The sequence below is a fragment of the Meriones unguiculatus genome, chromosome 14 (genome assembly GCF_030254825.1).
Source record: "Meriones unguiculatus strain TT.TT164.6M chromosome 14, Bangor_MerUng_6.1, whole genome shotgun sequence".
Lineage (NCBI taxonomy): Eukaryota > Metazoa > Chordata > Mammalia > Rodentia > Muridae > Meriones > Meriones unguiculatus.
Genome location: NC_083361.1, coordinates 55452427 through 55476999, shown reverse-complemented (window position 1 = coordinate 55476999; position 24573 = coordinate 55452427). Strand labels below are relative to the sequence as shown.

The 24573-nt window shown below is 43.7% G+C and overlaps 1 protein-coding gene across 2 annotated transcripts in view; it reads right to left on the bottom strand.

Annotated features, from left to right (window-relative positions):
* The window catches only part of Adamts17 (ADAM metallopeptidase with thrombospondin type 1 motif 17), a 299178-nt gene that overhangs the window by 209522 nt on the left and 65083 nt on the right, over window positions 1-24573 (bottom strand). For both annotated transcript variants that reach the window (XM_060367298.1, XM_060367300.1), the window contains exons 5-6: window positions 9097-9180; window positions 6224-6381 (exon numbers count right to left, since the gene is read on the bottom strand). In XM_060367298.1, coding sequence (XP_060223281.1) covers window positions 6224-6381; window positions 9097-9180 — 242 coding nt within the window. The remainder of the gene's footprint in view (window positions 1-6223; window positions 6382-9096; window positions 9181-24573) is intronic.

Sequence of the window (24573 nt, the reverse complement as noted above, 5' to 3'; positions counted from 1 at the left end):
TACTAATATCGGGTGATGATTCTGCAATGTTATTGCTTTACTGTAGACAATCAATGTCTGTCGAAAGTAAATCATCTATGACAGCTAGCTCTAAGTAGTAAGCTTGGTTACCACATGGAAGATCCCCACTGCATAACTGTCCTCTGAGAGGCTTCATCCAGCAGCTGATGGAAACAGATGCAGAGACCCACAGCCAAACAATGAGCTAAACCCAGGGAGTCTGTGGAAGAGTGAGAGGAAGGACAGAGGGAGCTGGAGGGATCAAGGACAACATGAGAAGAGCTACAGAGTAAACTAACCTGGGCCCATGGGGGCTCACAGAGATTGAGCCACCAATCAGAGAGCATGCATAGGCTAGACATAGACCCTGTACATATATGTGGCAGATGTGCAGCTTGGTCAACATGTGGGTCCCCTAACAATGGGAGTAGGAGCTGTCTCTGACTCTGTTGCCTGCCTCTGGATCCCTTTCCCCTAGCTGGGCTGCCTTGTCAGGCCTCAGTGGGAGAGGATGCGCTTAGCCCTGCTGCTATTTGAGGTGCCTGGGTGGGTTGGTACCTATGGGGGGGGCTCCCTTTATCTGAGAAGGAGGAGAGGAGGAATGGGGAAAGGGAGCATGAGGGTGGGGCTGGGCAGAGAGGAGGGAGGGGGCTGAAATCAGGCTGTAAAGTGATTTAATTAATTAATTAAAAAGAAATGAAAAAAATTTTTATTTATTTATACGGTGTGCGCGCATGTGTCACAGCACACATGTAGAGGTCTGAGGGAGTCCATTCTCTTTGTCTACTGGGTGGGTTTTGGGGATAGAACTCTGATCATCAGGCTTGGTGGCAAGCACCTTAACCCACTGAGCTGCCCCACAGACCAGAACATCCCTTTTACAGCTGAACTTCTCCATACCTAGCTGCTGGAAAGAAGTTATTCCTTCAGGAGTAACTTCAGGAAAAAAAAATTAAAAGGCATCACTAGTCAACTTTAGCAGTATCTCAAAGCCACTCAGCCTGGATAGCTGGAAGGAACATTAGTTATATCCATGGAAAGGCGACAAAAAGCCATTTCTAAAAATCCTTTTAAAGCCCTCGGAGAGCTCCCAGGTGTGCGGCTGAGGATGAGAAAGCAAAGGTGCAAAGCCTGCTCCAGCCTTGGTCCTGCGGGTCAGATGCGTTCACAGTCACCTTTCTTGATGAAATGAAGGGTTGGGCCCTGCTTTTCCACCAACAAACACCCCCAGGATTCCCTCCACAAATTCCCACAGTTAGCAGCCAATCACAGAGCACTGGTGGGGTCAGCTTCCTGGCTTAGAGCAGCCACGGTTCAGTTTCTTTTAGACAAACAAACAAATCCTAGAACTGTCTGCACACTAAACACAGGTATGACTGCACGTGGCGGCCCTGTCCCAGCTTACCTTCCCTGGCTACTGCCGGCACCTCTCCACTCCAGCCTGCCTATCCTCCCTTCCTCCTCTAACTCTAGTCATGTCTACACACAGCAGAATTTGGTATGTCGGTTGAACTGGGAACAATGCAGAGCCTGTCACTCTCCTTTTCCCTTCATTCTATCCACCATCAGCGCTCTGTACGTGTCAGCCCACTCTAATGCCCAGAGTGCTGTGTTACATGGCAAGCCCTGAATGCGCCCATCCCTCAAACCACTTCTCTTGGCATGAATCCCAAAGGTCCCGCTGGCTCACTCCCACCCGCAGGCTCTGGACCTGGAGGCTTAAAGGCTCTGCTTGACAGATTCCCAGGTCTAGACTGACAACTGAGCATCTTGGGACAGTCACCTCACCAAGCATTCCCAGCATCCTGCAGGTCAAAGGAAAATGGCAGGCCAAGTGGCATGGATGGGAATGAAAGCTTAGTTTGTGGCCAGAGAGAAAGCAGGGAGGTAGCCGAGGGTTTGTTGTATGGGCCACTCAAACGGTTTTGCCTCTGGAGATTTCTAAGTTTTTATTAACAAACATGTATACTTTGGGTTATCTTTTTTGTGCTCAATTTACTTTACTATTATCACTTATTGGCTGACAGTTAAAACTGTACAAATTTATCCAATGCAAACATGAGGTTGGATACATTTGTGAAGTGATAAAGTCTAGCTAATGGGAATGTCCATCACCTCAGGTACTAGTTTTGCGTTTTGTGGGGTTTGTTTTGTTTATTTGTTTGTTGGTGAGAATACTTAAAGTCCACTTTCACGGTGATCTTCAAGCATACATCACTGTGAATTACACAATAAATATCTAGAACTCAAAGAGAAAAATACAAGCCCTTAGGAATCCTCACTCTTATGGGAAAAAAATTGAAACCCTTTCTTATCATGACCTTACCCCCAAACCAAACACACTTTGTGGGAATGAAGCACAGCTAACACGCTAAGCAGTCAGAGCAAGTTTATGCTCCTCCCTTTGTGCTTAGGTTTCCTGGGTAGGAGGCTACTGGACAGGAAGCAAAGGGGGTGGGGAGAAGACTGATTGTGGGGTGCCGAGGACTGGGAAGCATGAGCTTCAGCCAGCCCTGCATGCTTGCTTTTGGGGTGTCTCCCCAATGTCCTCTACAAGAACACAGAGCTGTGCTCGGGGAGAAATGCTGTGTGTGTGTCTCTTCCTCTGTGAGGTTCAGGAGCAAAGGCAAAGCCACCAGGGCTGGAGCCCCAGTCTTCTGTGTGGCCTTGGTTGGCCTCCAGCCATAGTGCATATAGTGGCTGTCTACACAGCTGCAGAAAAGCTGACTGCCTCCACTAGCCATGACATCATGCTCACATCCTCTGTAGCAGCCAGTGTCCAGGAGAAGAGCTCCCAGGCTTAGCCACCAGCCAAAACAGAGAGAAAAGAAAATCCTAGCCAGACGTAAGGCCCAACTACGGGGATGCTGTTCCTGAACAAAGCCTGGCCTGTGCAGGTTCCTTTTAGACACTTGGCTAGGCTTGCTCTGGGCAAACAGGGCGCCTCTCTTAAGCAGCCACTGGCCTCGCATCCCATTCCCTTGCAGGACCCCAGCCTGCCGTCATTTCAACCTCAGGAGCTGCAGCCTTGGCTCTGAGTTACACACCAGCTTCCTGGGAGCTCCTTCTTCACCCACTCCAGTGCTGCTGCCCTGGCCTTGCAGGAGTCAGCACTTGCAAGGACACATTCTGGGGCTGGGGCTGAGCAGGTCCACAGAAGCAAGAGCAAGGGCTTAGGCAGCCCTGAGGTGTCATGGGAAAAGACAAAAATGGAACCCCTAGGCATACGTGTGTACATGAGTTTATCTGTATTCGTGCCTGTGTGTGTATATGTGCATGCAAGTGTGTATGTTTGTGTGCATGAGTGTGTGAGTACATGTGTTTGTGTGTGTGCATGCACATGTGCATAAGGGCGAATGTGTTTGTGTATGTGTATGTGCGTGTTCATGTATGTGCATATATGTGTGTATGTGTGTGCACATGTGTATGGGATGTCAGAAAATGATGTTGGGGATCTTCCTTAATTTCTCTCCACCTCAGTTTTTTAAGGCAGAATCTCTCTCTGCGACTGAGCCTCAGCCGTTGGACTACAGAAGCAAGCTAGCAAGTCCCTCTCTCTGCCGAATGGGCACCGCCAAGGCCAGTCCTTTCACTTGGGTTCCACAGGCTCAAACTCAGCTCCCCACGCTTGTATAGCAAGCACTTTACTGGCTGAGCCATCTTCCTAGACCCCTGGTTGAGTTCATTGTTTAAAACAGCATCTCACATAGCCGAAGCTGGCCTCGGACTCACTATGCAGGCACAGGTGACCTTAGGCACCTGACCCTCCTGTCACCACCCAAGTGCTGGGATGATGAACATGTACTCCTTCCTTGGATATTTGTGGTTTTATGAAAGACCTAATCTGGAGGTTTTTTCAACTGTGATTTGGACAATGTTTATCTTCTCTGGGGGGAAAAAAAAAAGCTTTTCATTTCCAGAACAAGACAACTTCCAACTTCCAAGTCCTTTCTCTCTCTCCTTCTGGAGATCGCCATATACCTAGGTGACAACTGTATCCTTGAAACTGATGAGTACGCTTAAATTACCTCACCCCGGAAACATCCTTAGGAAGATGGGTAAGTTACGGACATGTTTACTAGCTTCTCGTAAAAGGAAATAACAGGAAGGCAAAAAGCATTTTCAAATACAGTGTTGGGAGGGAATCCCCTAAGTTAATAGTATTTTTAATAAATACCAGAATGCCTATGTATTTTTTTTTTTCTGAGACAGGGTTTCTCTGTGTAGCCTTGGTTGTTCTGGACTTGCTTTTGTAGACCAGGTTGGCCTGGAACTCACAGCGATCCCCCTTGTCTCTGCCTTCCTGAGTGCTGGGATTAAAGGCGTGTGCTACCACGCCCAACTCCTAAGTTTTAAAGTGTTTATTCAAACGACTTTCAAAGCAGGGGCACTGGAAGTTTATCTGAAAATTCCAATCTTGAGGTTGTTTAACAGAAGCTCTTCTCTAGGAAGGGCTTTTAGGCCTAATTCACAGTTAAACTTAATTAATTTCATGTAGAAAATTAATTGTGTAGTTTATGGTTATACATAAACAAGGCTCCACGAGACTACTGCTTACTTCACAGGTGGAATACACTCTCCAAACATCTGTCCCTCCCCCATCAGCACAATCCTTTAGGTGTTCTACAGGAAGTCTTACCGGCCCCCAAATGCCATTCTCCAGTGAGTGATGGCAGCCTCTGGCTAGGGAAGATGGCTTCCCAGCACTTCTAAGGAAAGAGCACCTGGAGGGGCCCAGCACTCACTGGCTGGCAATCCCAGTCCTGAAGCAGTCACACTAGCTGGTAATCCTTCCATAGCCACAGAATTATTTAAGAGACTGTGCCTAGAGCATCCCATAGATTAGACATTTAATAGGCAAATGTTCTCACAGGAAATACAATCTTGGGGGGGGGATGTGTGTGTGGGTACACATATGTATGGGTCGACCTCAAACACTATTCTTCCTGAGTCATCAGCTTGCTTTCTGAGGCAGACTCCCACTGGCCTGGGGATTGCTATTTGGGATAGGCTGGGCTAGTCAGTGAACCCCAGGCATTTTCCTATCCGTCTTTGACAAACCAGTACTGGAATTACAAGTTTCTTTTCCCCATTTCCATCTGTGTGTGTGTGTGTGTGTGTGTGTGTGTGTGTGTCTGTGTCTGTGTTTATACCTGTTTGTATGTATGTGCTAAAACTGTTCCCATAACAGATATGGTTAAGTGAGTTTATTTGGAAAAAGGGTCTAAGGCATAATCCAATTGAGAAGTGGTCACGATGGGATAAGACAGGTCCTAATACAAGGACTGATGTCCTGTTAAGAGGACAACCTGAGCACAGAAAGAGACATGGAGAGAAGTCCACGTGATCGTGGAAGGGCATCTCAATGAGGTGTCCACAAGCAGAGGCCTGCCAAGGGTGGCAATGAAGTGAGAAAAAAAGGAATCCCCACGCCTCGAGGATTCCAGGAGAGGGGGGCCTTACCAACACCTCAAGCTTGAATGCAAGGGGACAAATCTCATTATTTAGGGTCACCTGCTTCTGCTCAGTGGCTATAGTGGTACTAGGGAATTACAGCAGTGAGATTGCTTATGACTTCAGAGGCCACCCTGGGTTTCTGCTATGTATCTCTTGGCTCCTTGGTCTGCAAGGATAACCTGAATATTATATAGAAGGATAGTCCTGAAGCTGGGAAAGAACCTTTACCCCTGCTCTAAACAGACTTTTTCACGTGATGCCCATGGGCATCCAAAAGCTTGGGTTTTCTGGGGATTGCCATTGTCCTGTGGATGGCACGTCCTTCGAGGCTGTGCAGGTCATCCTTGGACCCACCCGGAGCTCTCCTGCAGGGAACTCACAGCACACGCTCTCCTCCCTAGCCAGTTGCGCAAATCAGTCTGCAGCGACTGCAAAGCCGGTCCGTACCTCTCTTGCTAGCATGTGACTGGGGTGCAGGAGGGGGAGTAGGGGAGAAATCCATGGGTATAGAAAGTCCTAAGTCTCCAGTTACCTAGAATTTCAGTATTCTTCTAGCTGACCACAGAGCTAATGACGACTAACAGCATGGGTTAGGCAGTGCTGACAGGCATCAGTTCAGCCCCCGGAGGCTGAACCTATAACAGTGAGGTCCTAACTAGAGAGGAACCCAAAGCCCAAGCAAAGAGACATAGGCCGGGCTTCCAAGTCCAAATTGCTAACATACTCTCAAAGGGGTACTGTCTTTTTTCTCTCGCTCCAGACTTACCTGGTCACAAATACAGCAGCATCCACAGGGGGCATATCGTCCTTCCCTCCCGGCACCTGGTTATTGCCAAGGTACCGTGCTCCCCCATACTCCTCATTCTGCCAGTGACAGAAGCTCTCCAGGGACCGCTCACCATGATGTCCAATAGATAACTTGGCCTAAAAGAAATTGACAGGGGTAGTCAAAGGTAGCATCATCCGGGAAGCCAAAATTGCCACCCAGCTTATACTACAAATGGTAGATGCTCTTGGAGACAGAACTCGAAGGATGCCCTGAGTTAGCCTAGAACCAAAGGATATTCAGGAAGTCCCAAGAGAGATCATCAGGGACTTTATCCACAAGTTCAAATAATGACTGTCATTAGAGCAAAGCAATCTACTTCACAGAAACAGAACAGTCTATAAAACCAAAGGCACTCCCACAATGTCTACTGATTGCTTCATCACGTAGGTAGTATTGGCTTGAAGGGAGGCATTCAATTGAAGGGGGGCGGATAGAAGGACCTGGAGGGGATAGAAGCTCCACAAGGAGACCAACAAAGCCAAAAAATCTGGGCCCAAGGGGGCTAGCAGAGACTGATGCACCAACAAAGGACCATGCACAGAAGGGAACTAGATCCCCTGCTCAGATGTAGTCAATAGGCAGCTCAGTTTCCATGTGGCTCCCCAAATAAGAGGAGCAGGAGCTGCCTCTGTCATGAACTCAGTTGCCTGTTCTTTGGTCACTTCCCCCTGGCAATGAGGCTTTGACAGGCCACAGAGGAAGAGGATCCAGGCAGTCCTGATGAGACTTGATAAGCTAGGGTCAGATAGCTAGGGAAGAGAACTCCCCCTATCAGTGGACAAAGGGAAGCAGATGGGGGAAAGAGGAAGGGAGGGTGGGACCAGGAGGAGATGAAGGATATAAAATGTATAAATTGTAAAGAGAGAGAGAGAGAGAGAGAGAGAGAGAGAGAGAGAGAGAGAGAGAGATGGCAAAAATAGGGCTATGCTGGGTTTCCTGAGGCAGAAGCTCCAGGAGGAAAGTCTGGCTTCTGAGACCTCCCCCAGTTTTCTACATATATGAAAGCCATATGCCAGAGCTTCCAGGAGCAGGGGAAGATGTGTGAGAGTCCATGACTCAGCATTCCCTGAGATTCTCAGCAGTCTGCATGCTCCCATAGCTTGTGACCCAGGCTCTTTCTCTTCTCTCACAATGGAACCATCTTCAAAGTCAGGACATTGAATAAGCCAGTTTTCTTGAAGCCCTCCATAGCAGTCACAGCCAGGGAGAACTTCCAAACCCATTAAGTACTCAGCATGCTCTAAAGGGGATTAATGAGATACAAAAGGAGAGGAAGAAGTCAAAGTATCACTATTTACAGATGATCTGATAGTAAACATGAGTGATCCCAAAAATTCAACCAGAGAACTCCATCAGCTGATAAACACCTTCAACTGATAAGGTGTAACACCTTAAGCAAAGTGGCTGGATATAAAATTAACTCAAAGAAATCAGTAGCCCTCCAGTATATGAAAGACAAAAGGGCCAAGAAGGAAATTAGGGAAACTACACCTTTCACAATAGCCACAAATAACACAAAGTAGCTGGGTATGATTCTAACCAAGCAAGTGAAAGACATGTTTGAAAAAACTTCAAGTCTCTGAAGAAAGAAATAGAAGAAGATAACAGAAGATGGAAAGATCTCCCATGCTTATGCATCGGTGGGATTAACATAGTGAAAATGGCCATCCTGCCAAAAGCAATCTACAGATTCCTATCAAAATACTAACACAATTCTTTACAGACTTTGAAAGAACATTTCTCAACTTCATATGGAAAAACAAAAAACCCAGAATTGCCAAAATGATCCTGTACAACAACAGATCATCTGGAGGTATCTCCATCCCTGATCTCAATCTGTACTATAGAACAATAGTAATAAAAACTACACGGTATTGGCATAGAAACAGAATGGTGGATCAATGGAATCAAATAGAAGACCCAGAAATAAACCCACACAACTACAGATACTTGATTTTGGACAAAGAATCCAAAACCATACAATGAAAAAAAAAGACAACATTGTCAACAAATGGTGCTGTGCTAACTGGATGTCTCCATGCAGAAAAATGCAAATAGATCCATATTGATCACCCTACACAAAAACTATAGTCCAAGTGGATCAAAGACATTAAGCCAGACACACTAAAACTGTTAGAAGAAAAAGTGGGGAAGAGCCTTGACCTCATTGGCACAGGAGACAACTTCCTGAACAGAACACCAACAGCACAGGCTCTAAGATCAACAATCAATAAATGGGACCTCATGAAACTGAAAAGCTTCTGTAAAGCAAAGGACACTATCATGAGAACAAAATGACAGCCTACAGACTGGGAAAGGATCTTCACCAACCCTATATCTTATAGAGGGCTAATATCCAAAATATATAAAGAACTCAAGAAGTTAAACAGCAACAAATGAAGTAATCCAATTTAAAAATGGGGTACGGAGCTAAACAGAAAATTATCAATAGAGGAATATTGAATGGCAGAAAAACACTTAAGAATCAACATCCTCAGCCATCAGGAAGATGCAAATCAAAATGACCCTGAGATTTCACCTTACACCCATCAGAATGGCTAAGATCAAAAACTCAAGTGAGAATACATGCTGGAGAAGATGTGGAGAAAGGGGAACCCTCTTCCATTGCTGGTAGGAATGTAAACTGGTAAAACCACTTTGGAAATCAATCTGGCTCTTTCTCAGACAATGAGGAACAGTGTTTCCTCAAGATCCAGGTATACCACTCCTAGGCATATATCCAAAATATGCTCAAGTACACAACCAAGACTTTTGCTCAGCATGATCTAAAGGCACCCATAAAGACTTACAGGGCGTTGTCGCAGCAGGACCAGCTTGGTGACTTGAATGTTAATTTTAATCCCCAGGCTCTGGTGCTGAAACATGTTGTATACCTATTAAGAAAGAAAAATAATAAAGATACATATATAGTTTTTTAAAAATACAGCAATGTTCTGGATGGTGGCTTTGAACAGAAAAAGGATAATAGATAAAGAACAAAAAAAATCTATATAAACTATGGGGATTAGTCAATGTTGGCCTAATGCTTGTTAGCAACCATAATGTATAAATGGAAGATGCTAAAAATATGATAAGCTGTGCATGTAGACTTTACACTACCTGCTCAGTTTTTCTATGCATTTAAAACTCTTCTTCAGCCATGTTTGTTGTTGTTTTTGCTAAACTGGGGAGCTAAGCAGAGAGTGCTTTCTACAAATCCAGTTTCTTAGAGAATGATCCACAGAGATGAAAGAAGACAGTGCTTTTATCACATTGATAGGTTTTCCAAAGTTCATTTCTATTCATAGGATAGTAATTTTGTACTGGTACTGTTAATGGGGTCTCTAATAAATTATTTCAAGACAACATTGAAAAAAAAACTCTCCTAAAATACACAGTATTAATTAAAACATTAAAATGTGGTTTTCTAAAGATGAGAAAAGCTAAAAATAACAGTTACATACAATTTAAATTTCAGTATCAATAAGGTGTGATTTTCTGCAACGAAAACAAAATAATATGCATAGGTGAGAACATTTTCCAGATTCGATTAAGAAGGTTTACTGAGACGTAAAACCCTCAACGAGAGAGAATCCAGGGCCAGAGAGAGCTCAGCCAGTAAACGTGCTAACTGTACAAGCCTGATGACCGAAGTTCAATCTCCGGAACTCCCACTAACCACCGCTACCAACCCCCCAAGTCCAAGCTGCAGTGGCACACACCCGTAATCCCTGCACTCCCACAAGGAGGTGGGAGGCAGAGACAGAGACCCACTTGCACCTCGGCCAGCGAGCCTCAAATATTCAGTGAAACAGAAAAAACACAACAGACCCTGCTTCAGCCAGGTGGAAGGCAAGAAGCAAACGCCTGAAAGTTGTCCTCTGACCTCCACACATGACTGCGGCACAGGCACCCCCGTACTCACATACACACGACACATACAAAATACATAATACATACATACATATGCACACACACGATTAGGGGAATTAATATCCCTCCGGTGTATAGGACAGAAAATTCCAGAATCACACAATAGGCATATGTACATTGTATCCAAAGTAAGAGAAAAACCAGTTGTTCTTCTAAAAATGTACAACACAGGCGTGAGGGGGAGGGCTGAACGGCGAAGACCACTTGTTTTTGCTCTTTTAGGTGACCTACACTCAGTTCCCAACACCCCTGTCAGACAACTCACAATTGCATGTAACTCTAATCCCATGGAATCCAATGCATTCTTCTGGCCTCTATTAGCACTGACAGATACATCACATACTCTCTCTCTCTCTCTCTCTCTCTCTCTCTCTCTCTCTCTCTCTCTCGGATGCAAAAGTTTTTAAAAAACATACAGCATGGGTGATTTTGAACAAAGAAATAAATGGTAGGTAATTCTGGCAGAAAATTTGAAACTCCTGCCTCTGGTTTTCATGCAGAAGGACCGAAGGCCAAGAGGAGACAGACACTTGCAATGTCCCAGCCCGTGTCATCTTTAACCCTCTCTACCTCTCATGAAAACTGGTATCTGTACCATCTCCATTGGAGAAACAGACTCTTTAGGTGAAGGGTGCTACAAGACTCAGCCAGTTAGCAATACCCTGATTCAAAGCCAGGCTCATCATCACAATGTCCACCTCTCCTGTGTTCCCCAAAGTCCTTGTTTTATTCAAAGGCTGCCACTGAGGCACATCATAGTGACAGAAAGGTGCACGCCCTTCTCAAGTTGCCCCTTTGTGGCCAATTGTTATCCCCTAAATACACATACTTTAAAGACTTGGTCCCAGGGTGGTGTAGTGGGAAGGGCTCAGAAGGGTCCAGTGAAAGGCCTTTACTGCTACAGTGAATCCGTGGGTCCACAAGCTTGTGTTCTCTCTCTCTCTCTCTCTCTCTCTCTCTCTCTCTCTGTCTCTCAGAATCACAGTGACCCATCATTGTCATCTTCTGCCTTTGCTGGACTCCAAAGTAGTGGAGCCAGAATTGAACCTGAGTGTCCCATACTGTGAGCTCAGCAGAACCTGTCTCCATATGGTCCTCGCCTTCAGTAGTCCATCAGGGTGACACAAGACTGGCTTACATACAAATATGCCTCCTGTCAGTAGAGCTTACTATTCAAGACCTCATTATCAAGAAGTCCCAGAAGGTCTTCTAAGAGGAGGAATGAAGAGAAACATCACAAGGCAGAGGGGCCGGGGTGCACATAAGCAAAGAATGCCCAATGGATGTGAACCTCCCAGGTCAGCACAAGGCGCCCGAGTTCCCCTCTGGAACTATAGCAAAAGTGGGGCTCTGAGAGGTTTGATGAGGAGGTAATAATGGTGGTTGTAGTTACAGGATGCGAAAGGAACAGGGATGAGACTCTGAATATTCCTCTTGGTTTCAGTTCATAACCTGGAAGGGGATTTCGTACCAAGAGCATTAAGGCATTCCTCCCTTGATGCCGCCCTCCTACTCTCAGTTCAGCAGCAGCAAAAATGACGGCCAGGGCAAGCAGCAATGCCAGGGTCAGTTCAGGCCAAGTGTAGCTGTCCATCCAAAGGGCACTGTCCATCCAGAGAGCCTGCAAACTAGGCAACACGGGCTAGGCAGCTCTGTGACATACAATTAGCTATGCCACGGCTTGGACCGTATGCATGGAAAAGCTGCTATTTTAGTGAAATAAAATCTATCTTTTATGTAACTTAATATTCGTTGCCACAAGAAAAATTGGGGGATGCATTCACTTGCTCTGTTCTTAGTGCCTCCCTCTAAAACATCTTCCTTGAAACATTTTTATGCTGGGCCATCCATCCATAGGCCAATTCTGAAGTCAGTTCTTCATTATCTATTCCTGACCCTGGGGGAAGAAGGGAACACAATTTTTCCTTGTTTGGATATTTCAAGAACCTCCCAATGGCTGTAATTCAACTGTTTTTCCTGAAATATCCAGCATGAAGATTGGGCCTTAATGGGCATACTTCAGTTCCAAACGTGAAAATTCCAAAGAAAGAAAGCTTGGTGTTATAAAAGACAAAATTCCAGTTGTACGGGGCTTCATCACGAGGTGCTGTTTAAACACTTGGAGTTCAGGTGTAGCTCAATGAGACAGCATAGACGTAGCACACAGGAGGTTCTGGGTTCCACCCCAGCACCCCAACATGAAATAATTAAAAGCACTATACCAGCCAAGACCTAAATGCATTCAAGAATATGGGTATAAAGAGATAACATGTGAGTCAGGTGCAGTGGCACATGCCTGTAATCCCAGCACTCAGGGAGGCAGAGGCAGGCAGATCTTCAAGAGTTCCAGGCCAGCCTGGTCTACAAAGTGAGTTCCAGGACAGCAAAGGCTACGTAGAGAAGCCCTGTCTCAAAAAAAAAAAAAAAACAAGAACAACACTCCCCACTCCCCCAAAAGAAATAATATGCAGCTGGCAAGGTGGCTCAGCGGGTAAAGGTGCTTGCCGCTAAAACTGATGTCCCGAGTTTGAACCCTGGAACCCACACAGAGGAAGTTGAGAACAGACTCTGGCAAGTTGTCCTTTGGCTTCAGTATATGCACTGTAGTGTGGACATACGTGTGTCCTGCACACAATAAAATAAAATAGAAATAGGTAAACGTAAAAAAGTTAAAATATGATGAAAGTGAGGTCAGCCATGGTAGGTGTACTGGCAACACAAGCTAGAGTTGTCTGAAAGAAGGGAGCCTCAGTGGAGAAAATACCTCTAGAAGATCCAGCTGTAAGACATTTTCTTAATTAGTGACTGATGGGGGAGGGCCCAGACCGTTGTGGGCCATACGCATCCCTGAGCTGATGGTCTTGGGTTCTATGAGAAAGCAGACTGAGCAAGCCACTAAGCAGCATCCTTCCTCGGCTTCTCCATCAGCTCCTGCCTTCATCTTCCTGACCTGCTTGAGTTCCTGTCTTGACTTCTTCCAGTGACGAACAGAAATATGGAAGTGTAAGCCAAACAAACCCTTTCCTTCCCAACTTGCTTTCGGTCATGGTGTTTCGTCATTGGCACAGTAGCTCTAAGACAGTGGCATTCATGCCTGTAATTCCAGCACTTAGGAGACTGAGGCAGAAATGGCAAGGTGGAGGTGAGCCCGGTATTCCAGGCCAGGCTGGCCTATGCCATGTGACCATGTCACCAACATTTTAATTACTTTAAGTTAAATAGAAATGTGGCCAGGCACTTCTCAGTGGTGTTCCGGTCTGCTGCATGAACAGAGAACACAGAACCCACACGCAATGACATGAACAGATGACAAGTCCCTGAGTTAGAATCATCCATTGGCTTCTTGTCAGGTGGGGAATAGCTCAGGACCATGTGCATTCCACGTTCCAAGGCTTGCTTGCTTCCCTTGGAATGGATGAACAAAAGTATGATGTGAGATGAAAGAAGAAAACAGCCTCATGCTCCAGAAGCTGGAAAGAGGGAAAAATGAAGAAAAATGGTACAAATGGGAAAAGGGTGTCAGTTCTAGAAGATGATGCCAGCCTGGACGCTGGTCAGGTGGCTGTATTTAGGGTCACCAAACTTACACATGACTACGGTAGTCAATTCAATGGTGTGTGTGTGTGTGTGTATTTTGTCACGATTCACAGCATAATTCATTTTTGAAAGCTTCATGCTCTAAATACCAGTGGTGGTTTGAATGAGAAATGCCCTCCATAGTCTCTGCTTTGAACAGTTGGCCCCCAGCTGGTAGCCCTGTTTGGATAGGTTTAGAAGGTATGGCCTTGCTAGAGAAAGCACGTCACCGGGAGAGGGCTTTGATGTTTCAAAGCCATACGCCATTTCAATTCCACTCGCTCTGTTTCTTGTTTGTGGATTGAGATGTGAGCTCTCAGCTCTCCCTCAGCTTCCAGCTCCAGCTTCCATGCCTGCCTGCTGCCGTTCTTCCCCATCATGATGGTGATGTGTATATATCCCTCTGGAACCATAAGCCCTAAATATACCTCTTTTTCTATAAGTTGTCTTAATCCATGAGGTTTTCACAACAAAAGAAAGGTAACTGTTACATCACCGACTAGTAAGAAAGAACAGTATCCCCTCACCCCTTGTAATATAGTCATTCTGATCCCAGAGGACAGTTCCCCAAGTCCGACCACCACAGCTGAGCAACTCTGTCACCTGCTATTTGCAGAATGCCAGCTCACATAGCTCCATGGGGTACGGTACAGGGCAGAATGGGAGCTCCCTCCAGGCCAGGAAGGTAGATGCTCATCTGATAACAGCTCCAAAACAAGTTGCAAGCCCGAGACATGCGAGCAAGATCCTCTGTCTCTTTTTTTCCCATGGAAATTCCTGCTCAGGGCACGTCTCAAAGGCAGCAGTGCCTGATGCTCAGGGAGACACCTGGCTGGGCCTGGAGCAGCGCAGCCAATTGTCTGGAAAGTCTGTCCCTAGTGTCCAACTCTGGCTGTGTTCCAGTGAGTGCTCAGAGCCCTGGCTGCTTTTGTCACATTCCCTTGGCAGCCTGAGCCAAGCAGGTAGACTTGCTGCCAACAGCATACTGTGGCTTTCCCAGCTGGGTGACTTGGGGACACAGAGATGGTTGGGATGGCAGACGGGGACCAGAGAAGAAGTAAGAGACTAGGTCAGATGGGGAAGTGATGGCCATCACACCAGGCAGGGTTTTCACAAAGCTGTCACTTGGGTGACCCAGAGCTTGCTCAAAGTCCCATCCTGCCCCATTTCAGACCTCACCCCAAAAAGCAAGCACTAAATTTACTAAATTCACAGTCCCTCTAAGGGGGGTCCCAGGCTTGAGTTGGAAATGTATACTCTGGAGCCCCCAGACGCCTTGAAACAGAGACTGGCTATGTGTGTTGAAAAAGTCTCCCGGAGCTTCTAGCATGTGCTGAAGTGAAAGCACCAAGGAGCATTCTAATGCTGGGATGCCTTCGGGGGACCACAGAGAGACCAGTTGTCTGTTTTATATGGTAATAAAGTGAAATTGATGTCATTTTTCCTCTGAACAGCTTGCCTGGATGGTCTTGGGTTTTTCATACACTCCACGGTTGTTAAGGAGGCGAAGAACAACCAAAACTCTGACGGGTGGCCCTGCTTTCCAACTTGGCTGCCCATCCGCAGGGTTTCTGGTGCCACACCACCTGTTTCTGTCTGAAAACATTCCTGCCCTGGTGTCACCCGAGGACCCCCACACAAGGAGAACCAAATCACACGGACACAAAGCCTCTGTCATATGTGCTGAAAAGCCACAGCAGCCCACTGGACACCCCGTGCAGTGAGGTCATTTTGGACATCTGTCCTGGAGGTAGCTTCTGCACAGGCTCCAGGGACACAGAACCAGGAGCAGGGCTCCATGCCCTCAGCAAAGACACAAAGAAGCAGCTCTTGCTTATTACAGTACTGGGGACAGAACCCGGGATCTTGGGTATGCTAGGTAAACACTCTACTTCCAAGCGGCGTTCCAGCTATAAAACCTTTCTTTCTTTCTTTCTTTCTTTTCTTTCTTTCTTTCTTTCTTTTCTTTCTTTCTCTTTCTTTCTCTCTCTTTTTCTTTGTTTCCTTCCTTTCTTCCTTCCTTCTTTCATTTTAAAAGATCGCCTCTCTTTGCATAGTGCAGGTTTGTGTCCTGCCTTAGCCTTCCACACAGGTATTCAGTGTATTCCACCGTGCCTGGCCAGAAGAATTTTTAAAAAACCAGTCAGTCCATACCACCCTTCTTTTTAGAGCTGTTGACAAACACACACACACACACACACACACACACACACACACACGGAGCGTGCACCTTTCCACCTTTCTTCATGCCCAGTATATCAGCCAGCAGGGTCAATGTGACCATAGTTTACCAACCTCTACCAACCTCCCCTCTGACTGGCTTCACTTATTAGCTCAATCCCACCCTTTGGAAGAGGAGACTACCCCTCACAGAGCTGCCTCAGTAACTTCCTCTCTTACCGTTCAGGGTGCAGCAGCTCCTGCCCTTTAGGTTCCCTTTTCACTGAATTGTGCTGGATAGTGTCTATGGTTCCTCTGCCAAGGGGGATAGATAATGCCTCTGAGGATAGTACCTGAGAGCATAATACCTGTGAGGACAGTGCCTGTCTTGTTACCCACTTGTTGCCTTAAGTGGATAGAAAGGTGCCAATAACTAAGCCAAATGGAACACACACACACATACATTTCTGTTTTATCTCGTTAGTAAAATTCATATGGCCTAGAGCCTATGACCTCTACCATGTTTGCATGCACATTCAGCGGCATTGTGCACTTTCACACTATTCCACAGCCATCACCACCACTTGCCTCCTGCACCTGAACACCTTGGAAAAGAAGTCTGACCTCACGAAACACTTAATTCCCCATTTCCTCAATCTCCAAGCAATCACCGTGGTCTCTTATGTCTCCATGAATCAGATGACTCTACATATCAGATATAGATGGGATCATTTGCTATTTGTTCTTTGGTAACTGGCTTATTCCACTAAGCATACATTCCTCTAGGATCATCCATTTTAGAGAACATATCCAAAGACTTTTCCTGTGGCCTGACCTACCCTTCTCCTCCCAACAACAAGTCTTTCTCAGATTCTGAGCTGGTGGTCCCATACTCCTTTGAGCCCGGAGACCTACTGTACTTCCTCTCTTGCCTCATGAGCCCAGCTCCAGGTGCTGTGGCTTATCACCCATACCCCCAACAGACACAAGAGCCAAGCTTCCTTCTCCAGGTTTCATAAAACTCCTTTCTTCCCATCTGGAAAACAAGCCCACTTTGCCTGAGGCCAGTTTTCCTTGGTGTCTCTTCTCTCCACCAACAACGCCAACCAGCGCCTGCTGCTAACAGGGTGCAGGTGGGAGGTTGCTCCTGGCAGCCAGGTTCCTCCACAGGATCCCTTTTAACCTTATATGTCTTGTCTCCATCCTCTGACACCCTTATTTAAAAACAACAGGTGTGCTAAGGGGACCCAGGAGAGTTTCCATTGCACATGGCTGCCTGGGGACCCTGTGAGGTGGGTAAATATATAATCACATGTTATGTGGAAACATTTCCTACTGGATTGTGCAAATAACAGAAATCCCTTTGCTATGCTTAGGATACACGAAAGCCTTTTCAGAGTAAATCAATGAAAGAATTAAAAAAATTAAAGAACCTCCCCCCAGCTCTTTTGTTCCATTTTCTCCCAACTCACTCTTTAGTCCCCCAGCTCTCAGCCACCTTCATTTACTGGGCTCTGCTTTTGGGGGTGAACCCAGGGTTCCCTTAGATCTTTTCTACTTCCCCTCTCAGCCTTTCCTCCTAACACATCTCCATTTGTTTATACACCCATCAACCTACAAGAACTCTCTCTGACTGGGACCCTCAACTATCACCTAGGATCCAGAGTGACAAGAGCAACCAAAGAACAGAGTAACCACTCAACTAGGACAAGTGCAGATACCTACCAACACCAAGAAATACTTCAAACATCATAACCACAGGTGCCTACATCCTAGCATAAAAACATAAACATGACACTCAAGACAATATGTGTCCTCCTGAAGTGAGCAAGCCTATTGCAGTGGGTCCTCAGAAGAGTACTGTAGCTGAAGCATAAGACAAAGGCTTCACAATAGCAGTTATGACTATGTTCAATGACCTTAGAGAAAACATGAATACATGTCTTAATAAAGACCATGAGAGTACAGTTTAATGAGAAAAAGAAAAAACATTTCAAGAAATAAAAGTAGAACTTACCAAAGAAATAAAATCAGCAAAGAAAAACCCAAACTGAAATAAAACTGGAAATGAAAAGTCAGGATGTCAAACAAAAACCTCAAAGGAAAGCCTCACCAACAGATTAAAATATGTGGAAGAAAGAATTTCATGTCTTGAAGACAAGGCAGAATAATTAGATAGCTCAGTCAAAGCAAACTAGTCAAGAAATTTAAAAGTGCAGTCAGAATCACTCACCCCAGCTCTTTTGATCCATTCTCTCCACACTCACTCTCAGTCCTGTAACAGTAAGCCTACAGGAGCCCCTCCTCCCACCTACCTCCATTTCCTGGGCTCTGCCTGGGATCTAGGGTTCCCCTAGATCTTCCCTGCTTTCCCCTTGCAGCCCTTTTAGGTCTTAGGGGAAAAAAAGGAAAAAAAAAAAAAAAGAAAACTAGCCATAAATCTGGGACGCTATGAAAAGACAAACGTATAAATAGAGGTACAGAGGGAGGAGGAGAATCCCAGGTCAAAGGCACAGAAAATTAAAGCAAGATCAAATAATCAACTTGAACAAACCTATAATCCCCAGTGAAACAGAATCAGTAATTAAAAGCCCCCAAACAGAAAAAGACTCAGATGGATTCGGCACAGAATTGTATCAGACCTTCAAAGAAGAATAATGCCAATACTCCTCAAATTATTCTACAAAATAAAAAGTGAAGGAATATTTAGGCATAAGGTTATTGTGCAATTCAAATGCTGATTTCTGTACCCCCCCATATCTAGTTGAAATTCTTGTTCTGAGAATCTCTTATCTAAATGTTGTATAAACACTGCTGCCCAGTTGTCCCCTGATGTGTCAATAAAGCAACTTACAGCTAATCACTGAGCAGGAGACAGAATAGGGCCGGACTTTCTGCCAGCCATGGGAGGAGGAGTTAGAAGAGGAAGTAGCAGATTCAGCCATGGCAGATGTCCAAGAGGAACCAGAAGAGCGAGAGCTCAGCAAGCAATGCTACAAAGTACAAATATTTCCGGGATGTATGCTGGGAGGAAAACACGTTTGTTTAGAGGGTTAAGAACACAGCTACTCAGTTATTGTGTTGTGAGTCTTACTATTAACCAATATTAAAGAGTCTCAATTATTTATGTGATAGCTAGGTTAAGAAACCGAAAGGAATACAGTTTTATAAAAATAACATTAACAGGAATATGTTCCAATTATTTTTACAAAGCTATTATTGCCCTGATACTGAAGCCATTCTCAATAAAATACTTGCAAACCACATCCAAGAACACATCAAAAAGATCATCCACCATGATCAAATTGGCTTCTTTCCAGAAATGCAGGGATTGTTCAATATATGTAAATCAATAAATGTAATCAACCACATAAAGAAGCTACACTTGATCTTATCCAAAGGCTAAGAAGTGATAATATCAACAAACTTAAACACAAAAATCACATGATCATCTCATTACATTCAGAAAAGGCCTTTGACAAAATCTAGAATCCTTTTATAATAAAAGCCTGGAGAGACTAGGGATATAAGGGTAATAACTCAATACAATAAAGGCAATTTATAGCAAGTCCACAGCCAAAATAATCTACAGGAAGATAAACTCAAAACATTTCCACTACAGTTAGAAATAAGATAAGGATGTCCATTCTCTCCATAGCTAGTCAATATAGTACTTGAAGTCTTAGCCAGAGCAATAAAACAACTGAAAGAGATCAAGAGGATACAAATATGAAAAAAAAGAAGTCAAAGTATATTTATTTGTAGATGACATGATAATATACCTAAGTGGCCATAAATATTCCACCAGGGAACTCCTACAGTTGATAAACACTTTTAGCACTGTTGCAGTATACAAAATTAACACAGAAAAATCAGTAGCTTTCCTGTACAGGAGTGACAAATGTACTGAGATAAATCATGGGAATGATACTTTTCACAATAACCTCAAAAATATATATCTTGAGATTACTAACCAGGGAACTGAAAGACTTGTATGCTAAAATATTTAAGGCATTGAAGAAAACACTAAAAGATGGAAACATCTCCCATGCTCATTGGTAGGATTAGAAGGATTAATAATGTGAAAGTGACCATCCTACCAAAATCAATTTACAGATTCAACACAAACCCCATACAAATTCTAACACAATTCTTCACAGAAATTAAAAAAAAAAAAACAATCTTCAACTTCAGATAGAAACACACACACACACAAAAAAAAAAAACAAACAAACAAACAAAAAAAAAAAAACAAAAAACAAAAGCCCAGGATAGCTCTAACAATCCTGAATAATAAAAACTGCTGGGGCTACCACAATTCTAGATTTCAAGTTGTACTACAGAGCTAACATTATAAAAATACCATGGTCTTGGCATAAAAACAGATATGTTGATCAATAAAATTGAATTTAAAACCTAGACATAATTCCATATATCTTCATATACCTGGTTTTGACAAAAAGCAACAAACAAACAAGCAAAAATAATGGAGAAAAGATAGGACCTTCAATAAATGGTGCTGGTCAAGATGGATGGCTGAATGAAGAGAAATACAAATAGATTCATATCTATCATCCTGCATCTCTACTTCAAATGGATCAAGGACCTCAACATTAAGACCAGATGCACTGACTCTGATAGACGAGAGTTGTGGAGAATGAACCTGAGCCCGTCAGGACAGCAATAACACAGACACTAACACCAAAAATTAATAAATGAGACCTCATGAAACTGAAGACCTTCTGTACAGTAAAGGACACCATCATTTGGGTAAAGCCGTAGTCTACAGAATGGACAAAGACTTAACCAATTATATATCTGAGAGAGGGTTAGTATCTGGGTTATATAAACAACTGAAAAAACTGAACATCAAGAAAACAAATAACCCAACTTAAGAATCAAGTACAAACAAAGCAGAAAGTTCTTTAAAGATAAAACATAGATGACTGAGAAACATTTGAAGAAATGTTCAACATCTTCAGTCATCAGGTGAATCTAAGTTAAAACTACTTTGAGATTTCATCTTATTTCAGTCAGAATGACAAGAGCAATAAAACAAATGACAGCACATGCTGGGGAGGAAACAGAGAACAAGGAACACTCATCTAGTGCTGGTAGTGGTGCAAACCAGCACAGTCAATATGGAAATCAGTGTGGAGGTTCCTCAAAGAATCTGGGAATAGATCTACCTTAAGATGCAGCTATGCTGCTCTTGGGATTGTATCTAAAGGACTCCACATCTGACTACAGAAACACTTGCTCATCCATGTTCATTGCTGCTCTATTTATAATAGCCATAAACTGGAAACATCCCAGATGTCCATCAACTGATGAACAGATAATTAAAAATGATTTTTGTTTTGTGGAATTGTGTGTGGAGTGGGGATTGAGACAGGGTTGCTGTGTGTAGCTTTTACTGTCCTGGACTCACTTTTGTAGACCAGGCTGGCCTTCAACTCACAGTGACCCATCTGCTTCTGCTTCTCTGAGTGCTGGGATAGTTAAAATGTTTAAAATTAGTGCCCAGCTAATTAAAATGTTTTACTGTGGTACATTTACACAATGGAACATTACTTGGGTATTAATAAAAAAATGAAATAATGAACTTTGCGTGCAAATGAATAGAGTTAGAAAAAAATCATCCTGGGATAGTTAACCCAGACACTAAAAGACAAATATTGTATGCTTTCACTTATTTGTGGATACTAGCCGTTAGACTTTCAAATGTGTGCTATCATCTGAATTACCACAGAAGTTAGGTACCTAGTAAGAAAGAAAAAAATAAATAAAAGAAGGGAATAGGAAAGAAAGGTAAAAAAGGGAATGCCGGGAAGGATAACCAATACTAACATTTAAACAACTATATGGAAACCTACTAATAGAAGGTCCCTAAAGTATGTACACATATGAAAGACATCTAATTAGAGTCAACATTTAATAGGAGAAACAATACCCCAACTGGACATCTTATGCCACTACGTAAAACCTCCAGTCCCAGGAATAAATTACATCTTGTTGAGTTGTTGTCCACGGGGACCTCATGAAAACCCTTAAATATCACAACTATAGCCAAGGCTACAGTTTACTCTCTGCAATCTGATGATATGGCCCTACTGCTGAATAAAACACTCAGTTATATCATTTATCATTGAAAAGTAAGCTGGTGCTGAACTAAAAGCTTCACCCTTGCTGACTAGTGTCCATGGTACTGGAAAGAACTCTGCACACAAACTGGAAGAGAAAGGTGATTATCACTTCCCCCAGGTATAAACCCTGAGACCTACAACACTAATGTGCCTTCAAGATATACTGGTGCAACAGTGGCGCAAATGTTAGAAGAGTAACCAATGACTCTTTGATTGCATTTAAAGCACCCCTGGAACTGAAGTAATAGACAGTTATGAGCTGCCATGTGAGGGCTGAAAATTGAATCTGGGTCCTCTGTAAGAGCAGCCATTGCTCTTAACCACTGAGCCATTGCACATGCCCCAGTGTTTCCTCCTATTTGAAGGGTAATACCTCCATATACATATATGCCACATTGTCTATCTGCCCAGGCATCGGTGCATGCTTTGATTGGTTCCTTCCACCTCTGGGCTATTGTCAACAAGAAAACAGATACTCAAGTATTTACCTATATCTTTGATTTCTTAAAAGCAGAATTGCTGGAACACAAGTAGGGCTTGGCTTTGATTTTGAGGAACTGTCCTGCTTCCCACAGCAGCTGTACCACTTTGCATCCCCATCTGATCTCCTTTCTCTCCACCCTCACAAACACATATGCTCAATTTTGCTTTTGTGTATGTGTTTGTTAGCATTGTAGTATGTTATAGTGGGTAAGGAAGTAGTTTTTCTTTTATCATTATTTTTACAACTGGCTCACTTTGTATCCTTGTTGTAGCCCCTCTCTCATCTCCTCCTGGTCCCACCCTCTGTCCCTCTTCCCATCCCATTCCCCTAGTCCACTGATAAGGTATGTCCTCCTCCCCTACTGTCTGACCCTAGACTATCAGGTCCCATCAGGCTTGCCTGGATCTTCTTCCTCTGTGGGCTGGCTAGGTTGCCTCACCAGGGAGAAGTGATCAAGGAGCAGGCAACCGAGTCCATGTCAGAGACTGTGTCTTCTTCCCTTACTAGGGAACACATATGAAGAAAAACAATCTCAGACCAATCTGTCTTATGAACATTGGTGCAAAAAATACTAAATAAAATACTCGCAAACTGAATCCAAGAACACAACAGAGATATTATCCACCATGACCAAGTAGGCTTCATCCCAGGCATGCAGGAGTGGTTCAATATATGAAAATTCATCAATGTAATCTACCACATAAACAAACTAATAGAAAAAAATCACATGATCATCCTCCTTAGATGCTGAAAAAGCATTTGACAAATTCCAACACCTTTTAAAGTTTTGGAGAGATCAGGGATACAAGGCACAGACATAAACATAGTAAAGGAAATATACAACAAGCCTATAGTCAACATAAAGCTAAATGGAGAGAAACTTAAATCAATCCCACTGAAATCAGGGACAAGGCAAGGCTGCCCACTCTCTGTGTCTTTTCAACATAGTACTTGAAGTCCTAGCTAGAGCAATAAGACAACTAAAGAAGATCAAGCAGATACCAATCAGAAAGGAAGAAGTCAAAGGAAGAAGTCATAACATTCGCAGATGTTATGATAGTATACATGAATGGCCCCAAAAATTCTACCAGAGAACTCCTTCAGCTTTTCCTTCAGAAAAGTGGCTGGTTACAAAATTAAACCCCCCCCAAAAAAAATCAGTAGCCCTCCTGTATATAAAAGACAAAATAATTTAGGGAAACAACACCCTTCACAATAGTTACAAATAACATAAAGCACCTTGGTGTATCTCTAGCCAAGCAAGTGAAAGACTTGTATGAAAAAAGCTTCAAGTCTCTGATGAAATAAATGGAAGAAGGTAGAAGAAGATGGAAAGATCTCCCATGCTCATGGATCAGTAGAATTAACATAGTGAAAATGGCCGTCCTACCAAAAGCAATCTACAGATTCAATGAAATTCCCATCAAAATACCAACACAATTCTTTGCAGACATTGATAGAAAAATTCTCAACATCATATGGAAAAACAAAAAAAAACCAGAATAACTAAGACCATCCTCTACAATAAAAGAACTTCTGGAGGTATCTCCAGCCCTGATCCCAAGTTGTACTGTAGAGCAACAGTAGTAAAAATGGCATGGTGCCAGCATAGAAGCAGACTGGAAGATCAATGGAATCTAATCAAAGACCCAGAAATAAACCCACACACAAATGGACACCTGATTTTTTTACAAAGCAGCCAAAACCATACAATGGAAAAAAGATAGCATCTTCAACAAATGGTGCTGGTATAACTCGATGTCTACATGTAGAAAAATGCAAACAGATCCATACTTATCACCTTGCACAAAAGTAAAGTCGAAGTGGATCAAAGACCTCAACGTAAAACCAGACACACTAAACCTGTTAGAAGAAAAAGTGGGGAAGAGCCTTGAACCTTGAACTCATTGGCACAGGTGACAATTTCCTGAACAGAACACTAACAGCACAGGCTCTAGTATCAACAATCAATAAATGATACCTCATGA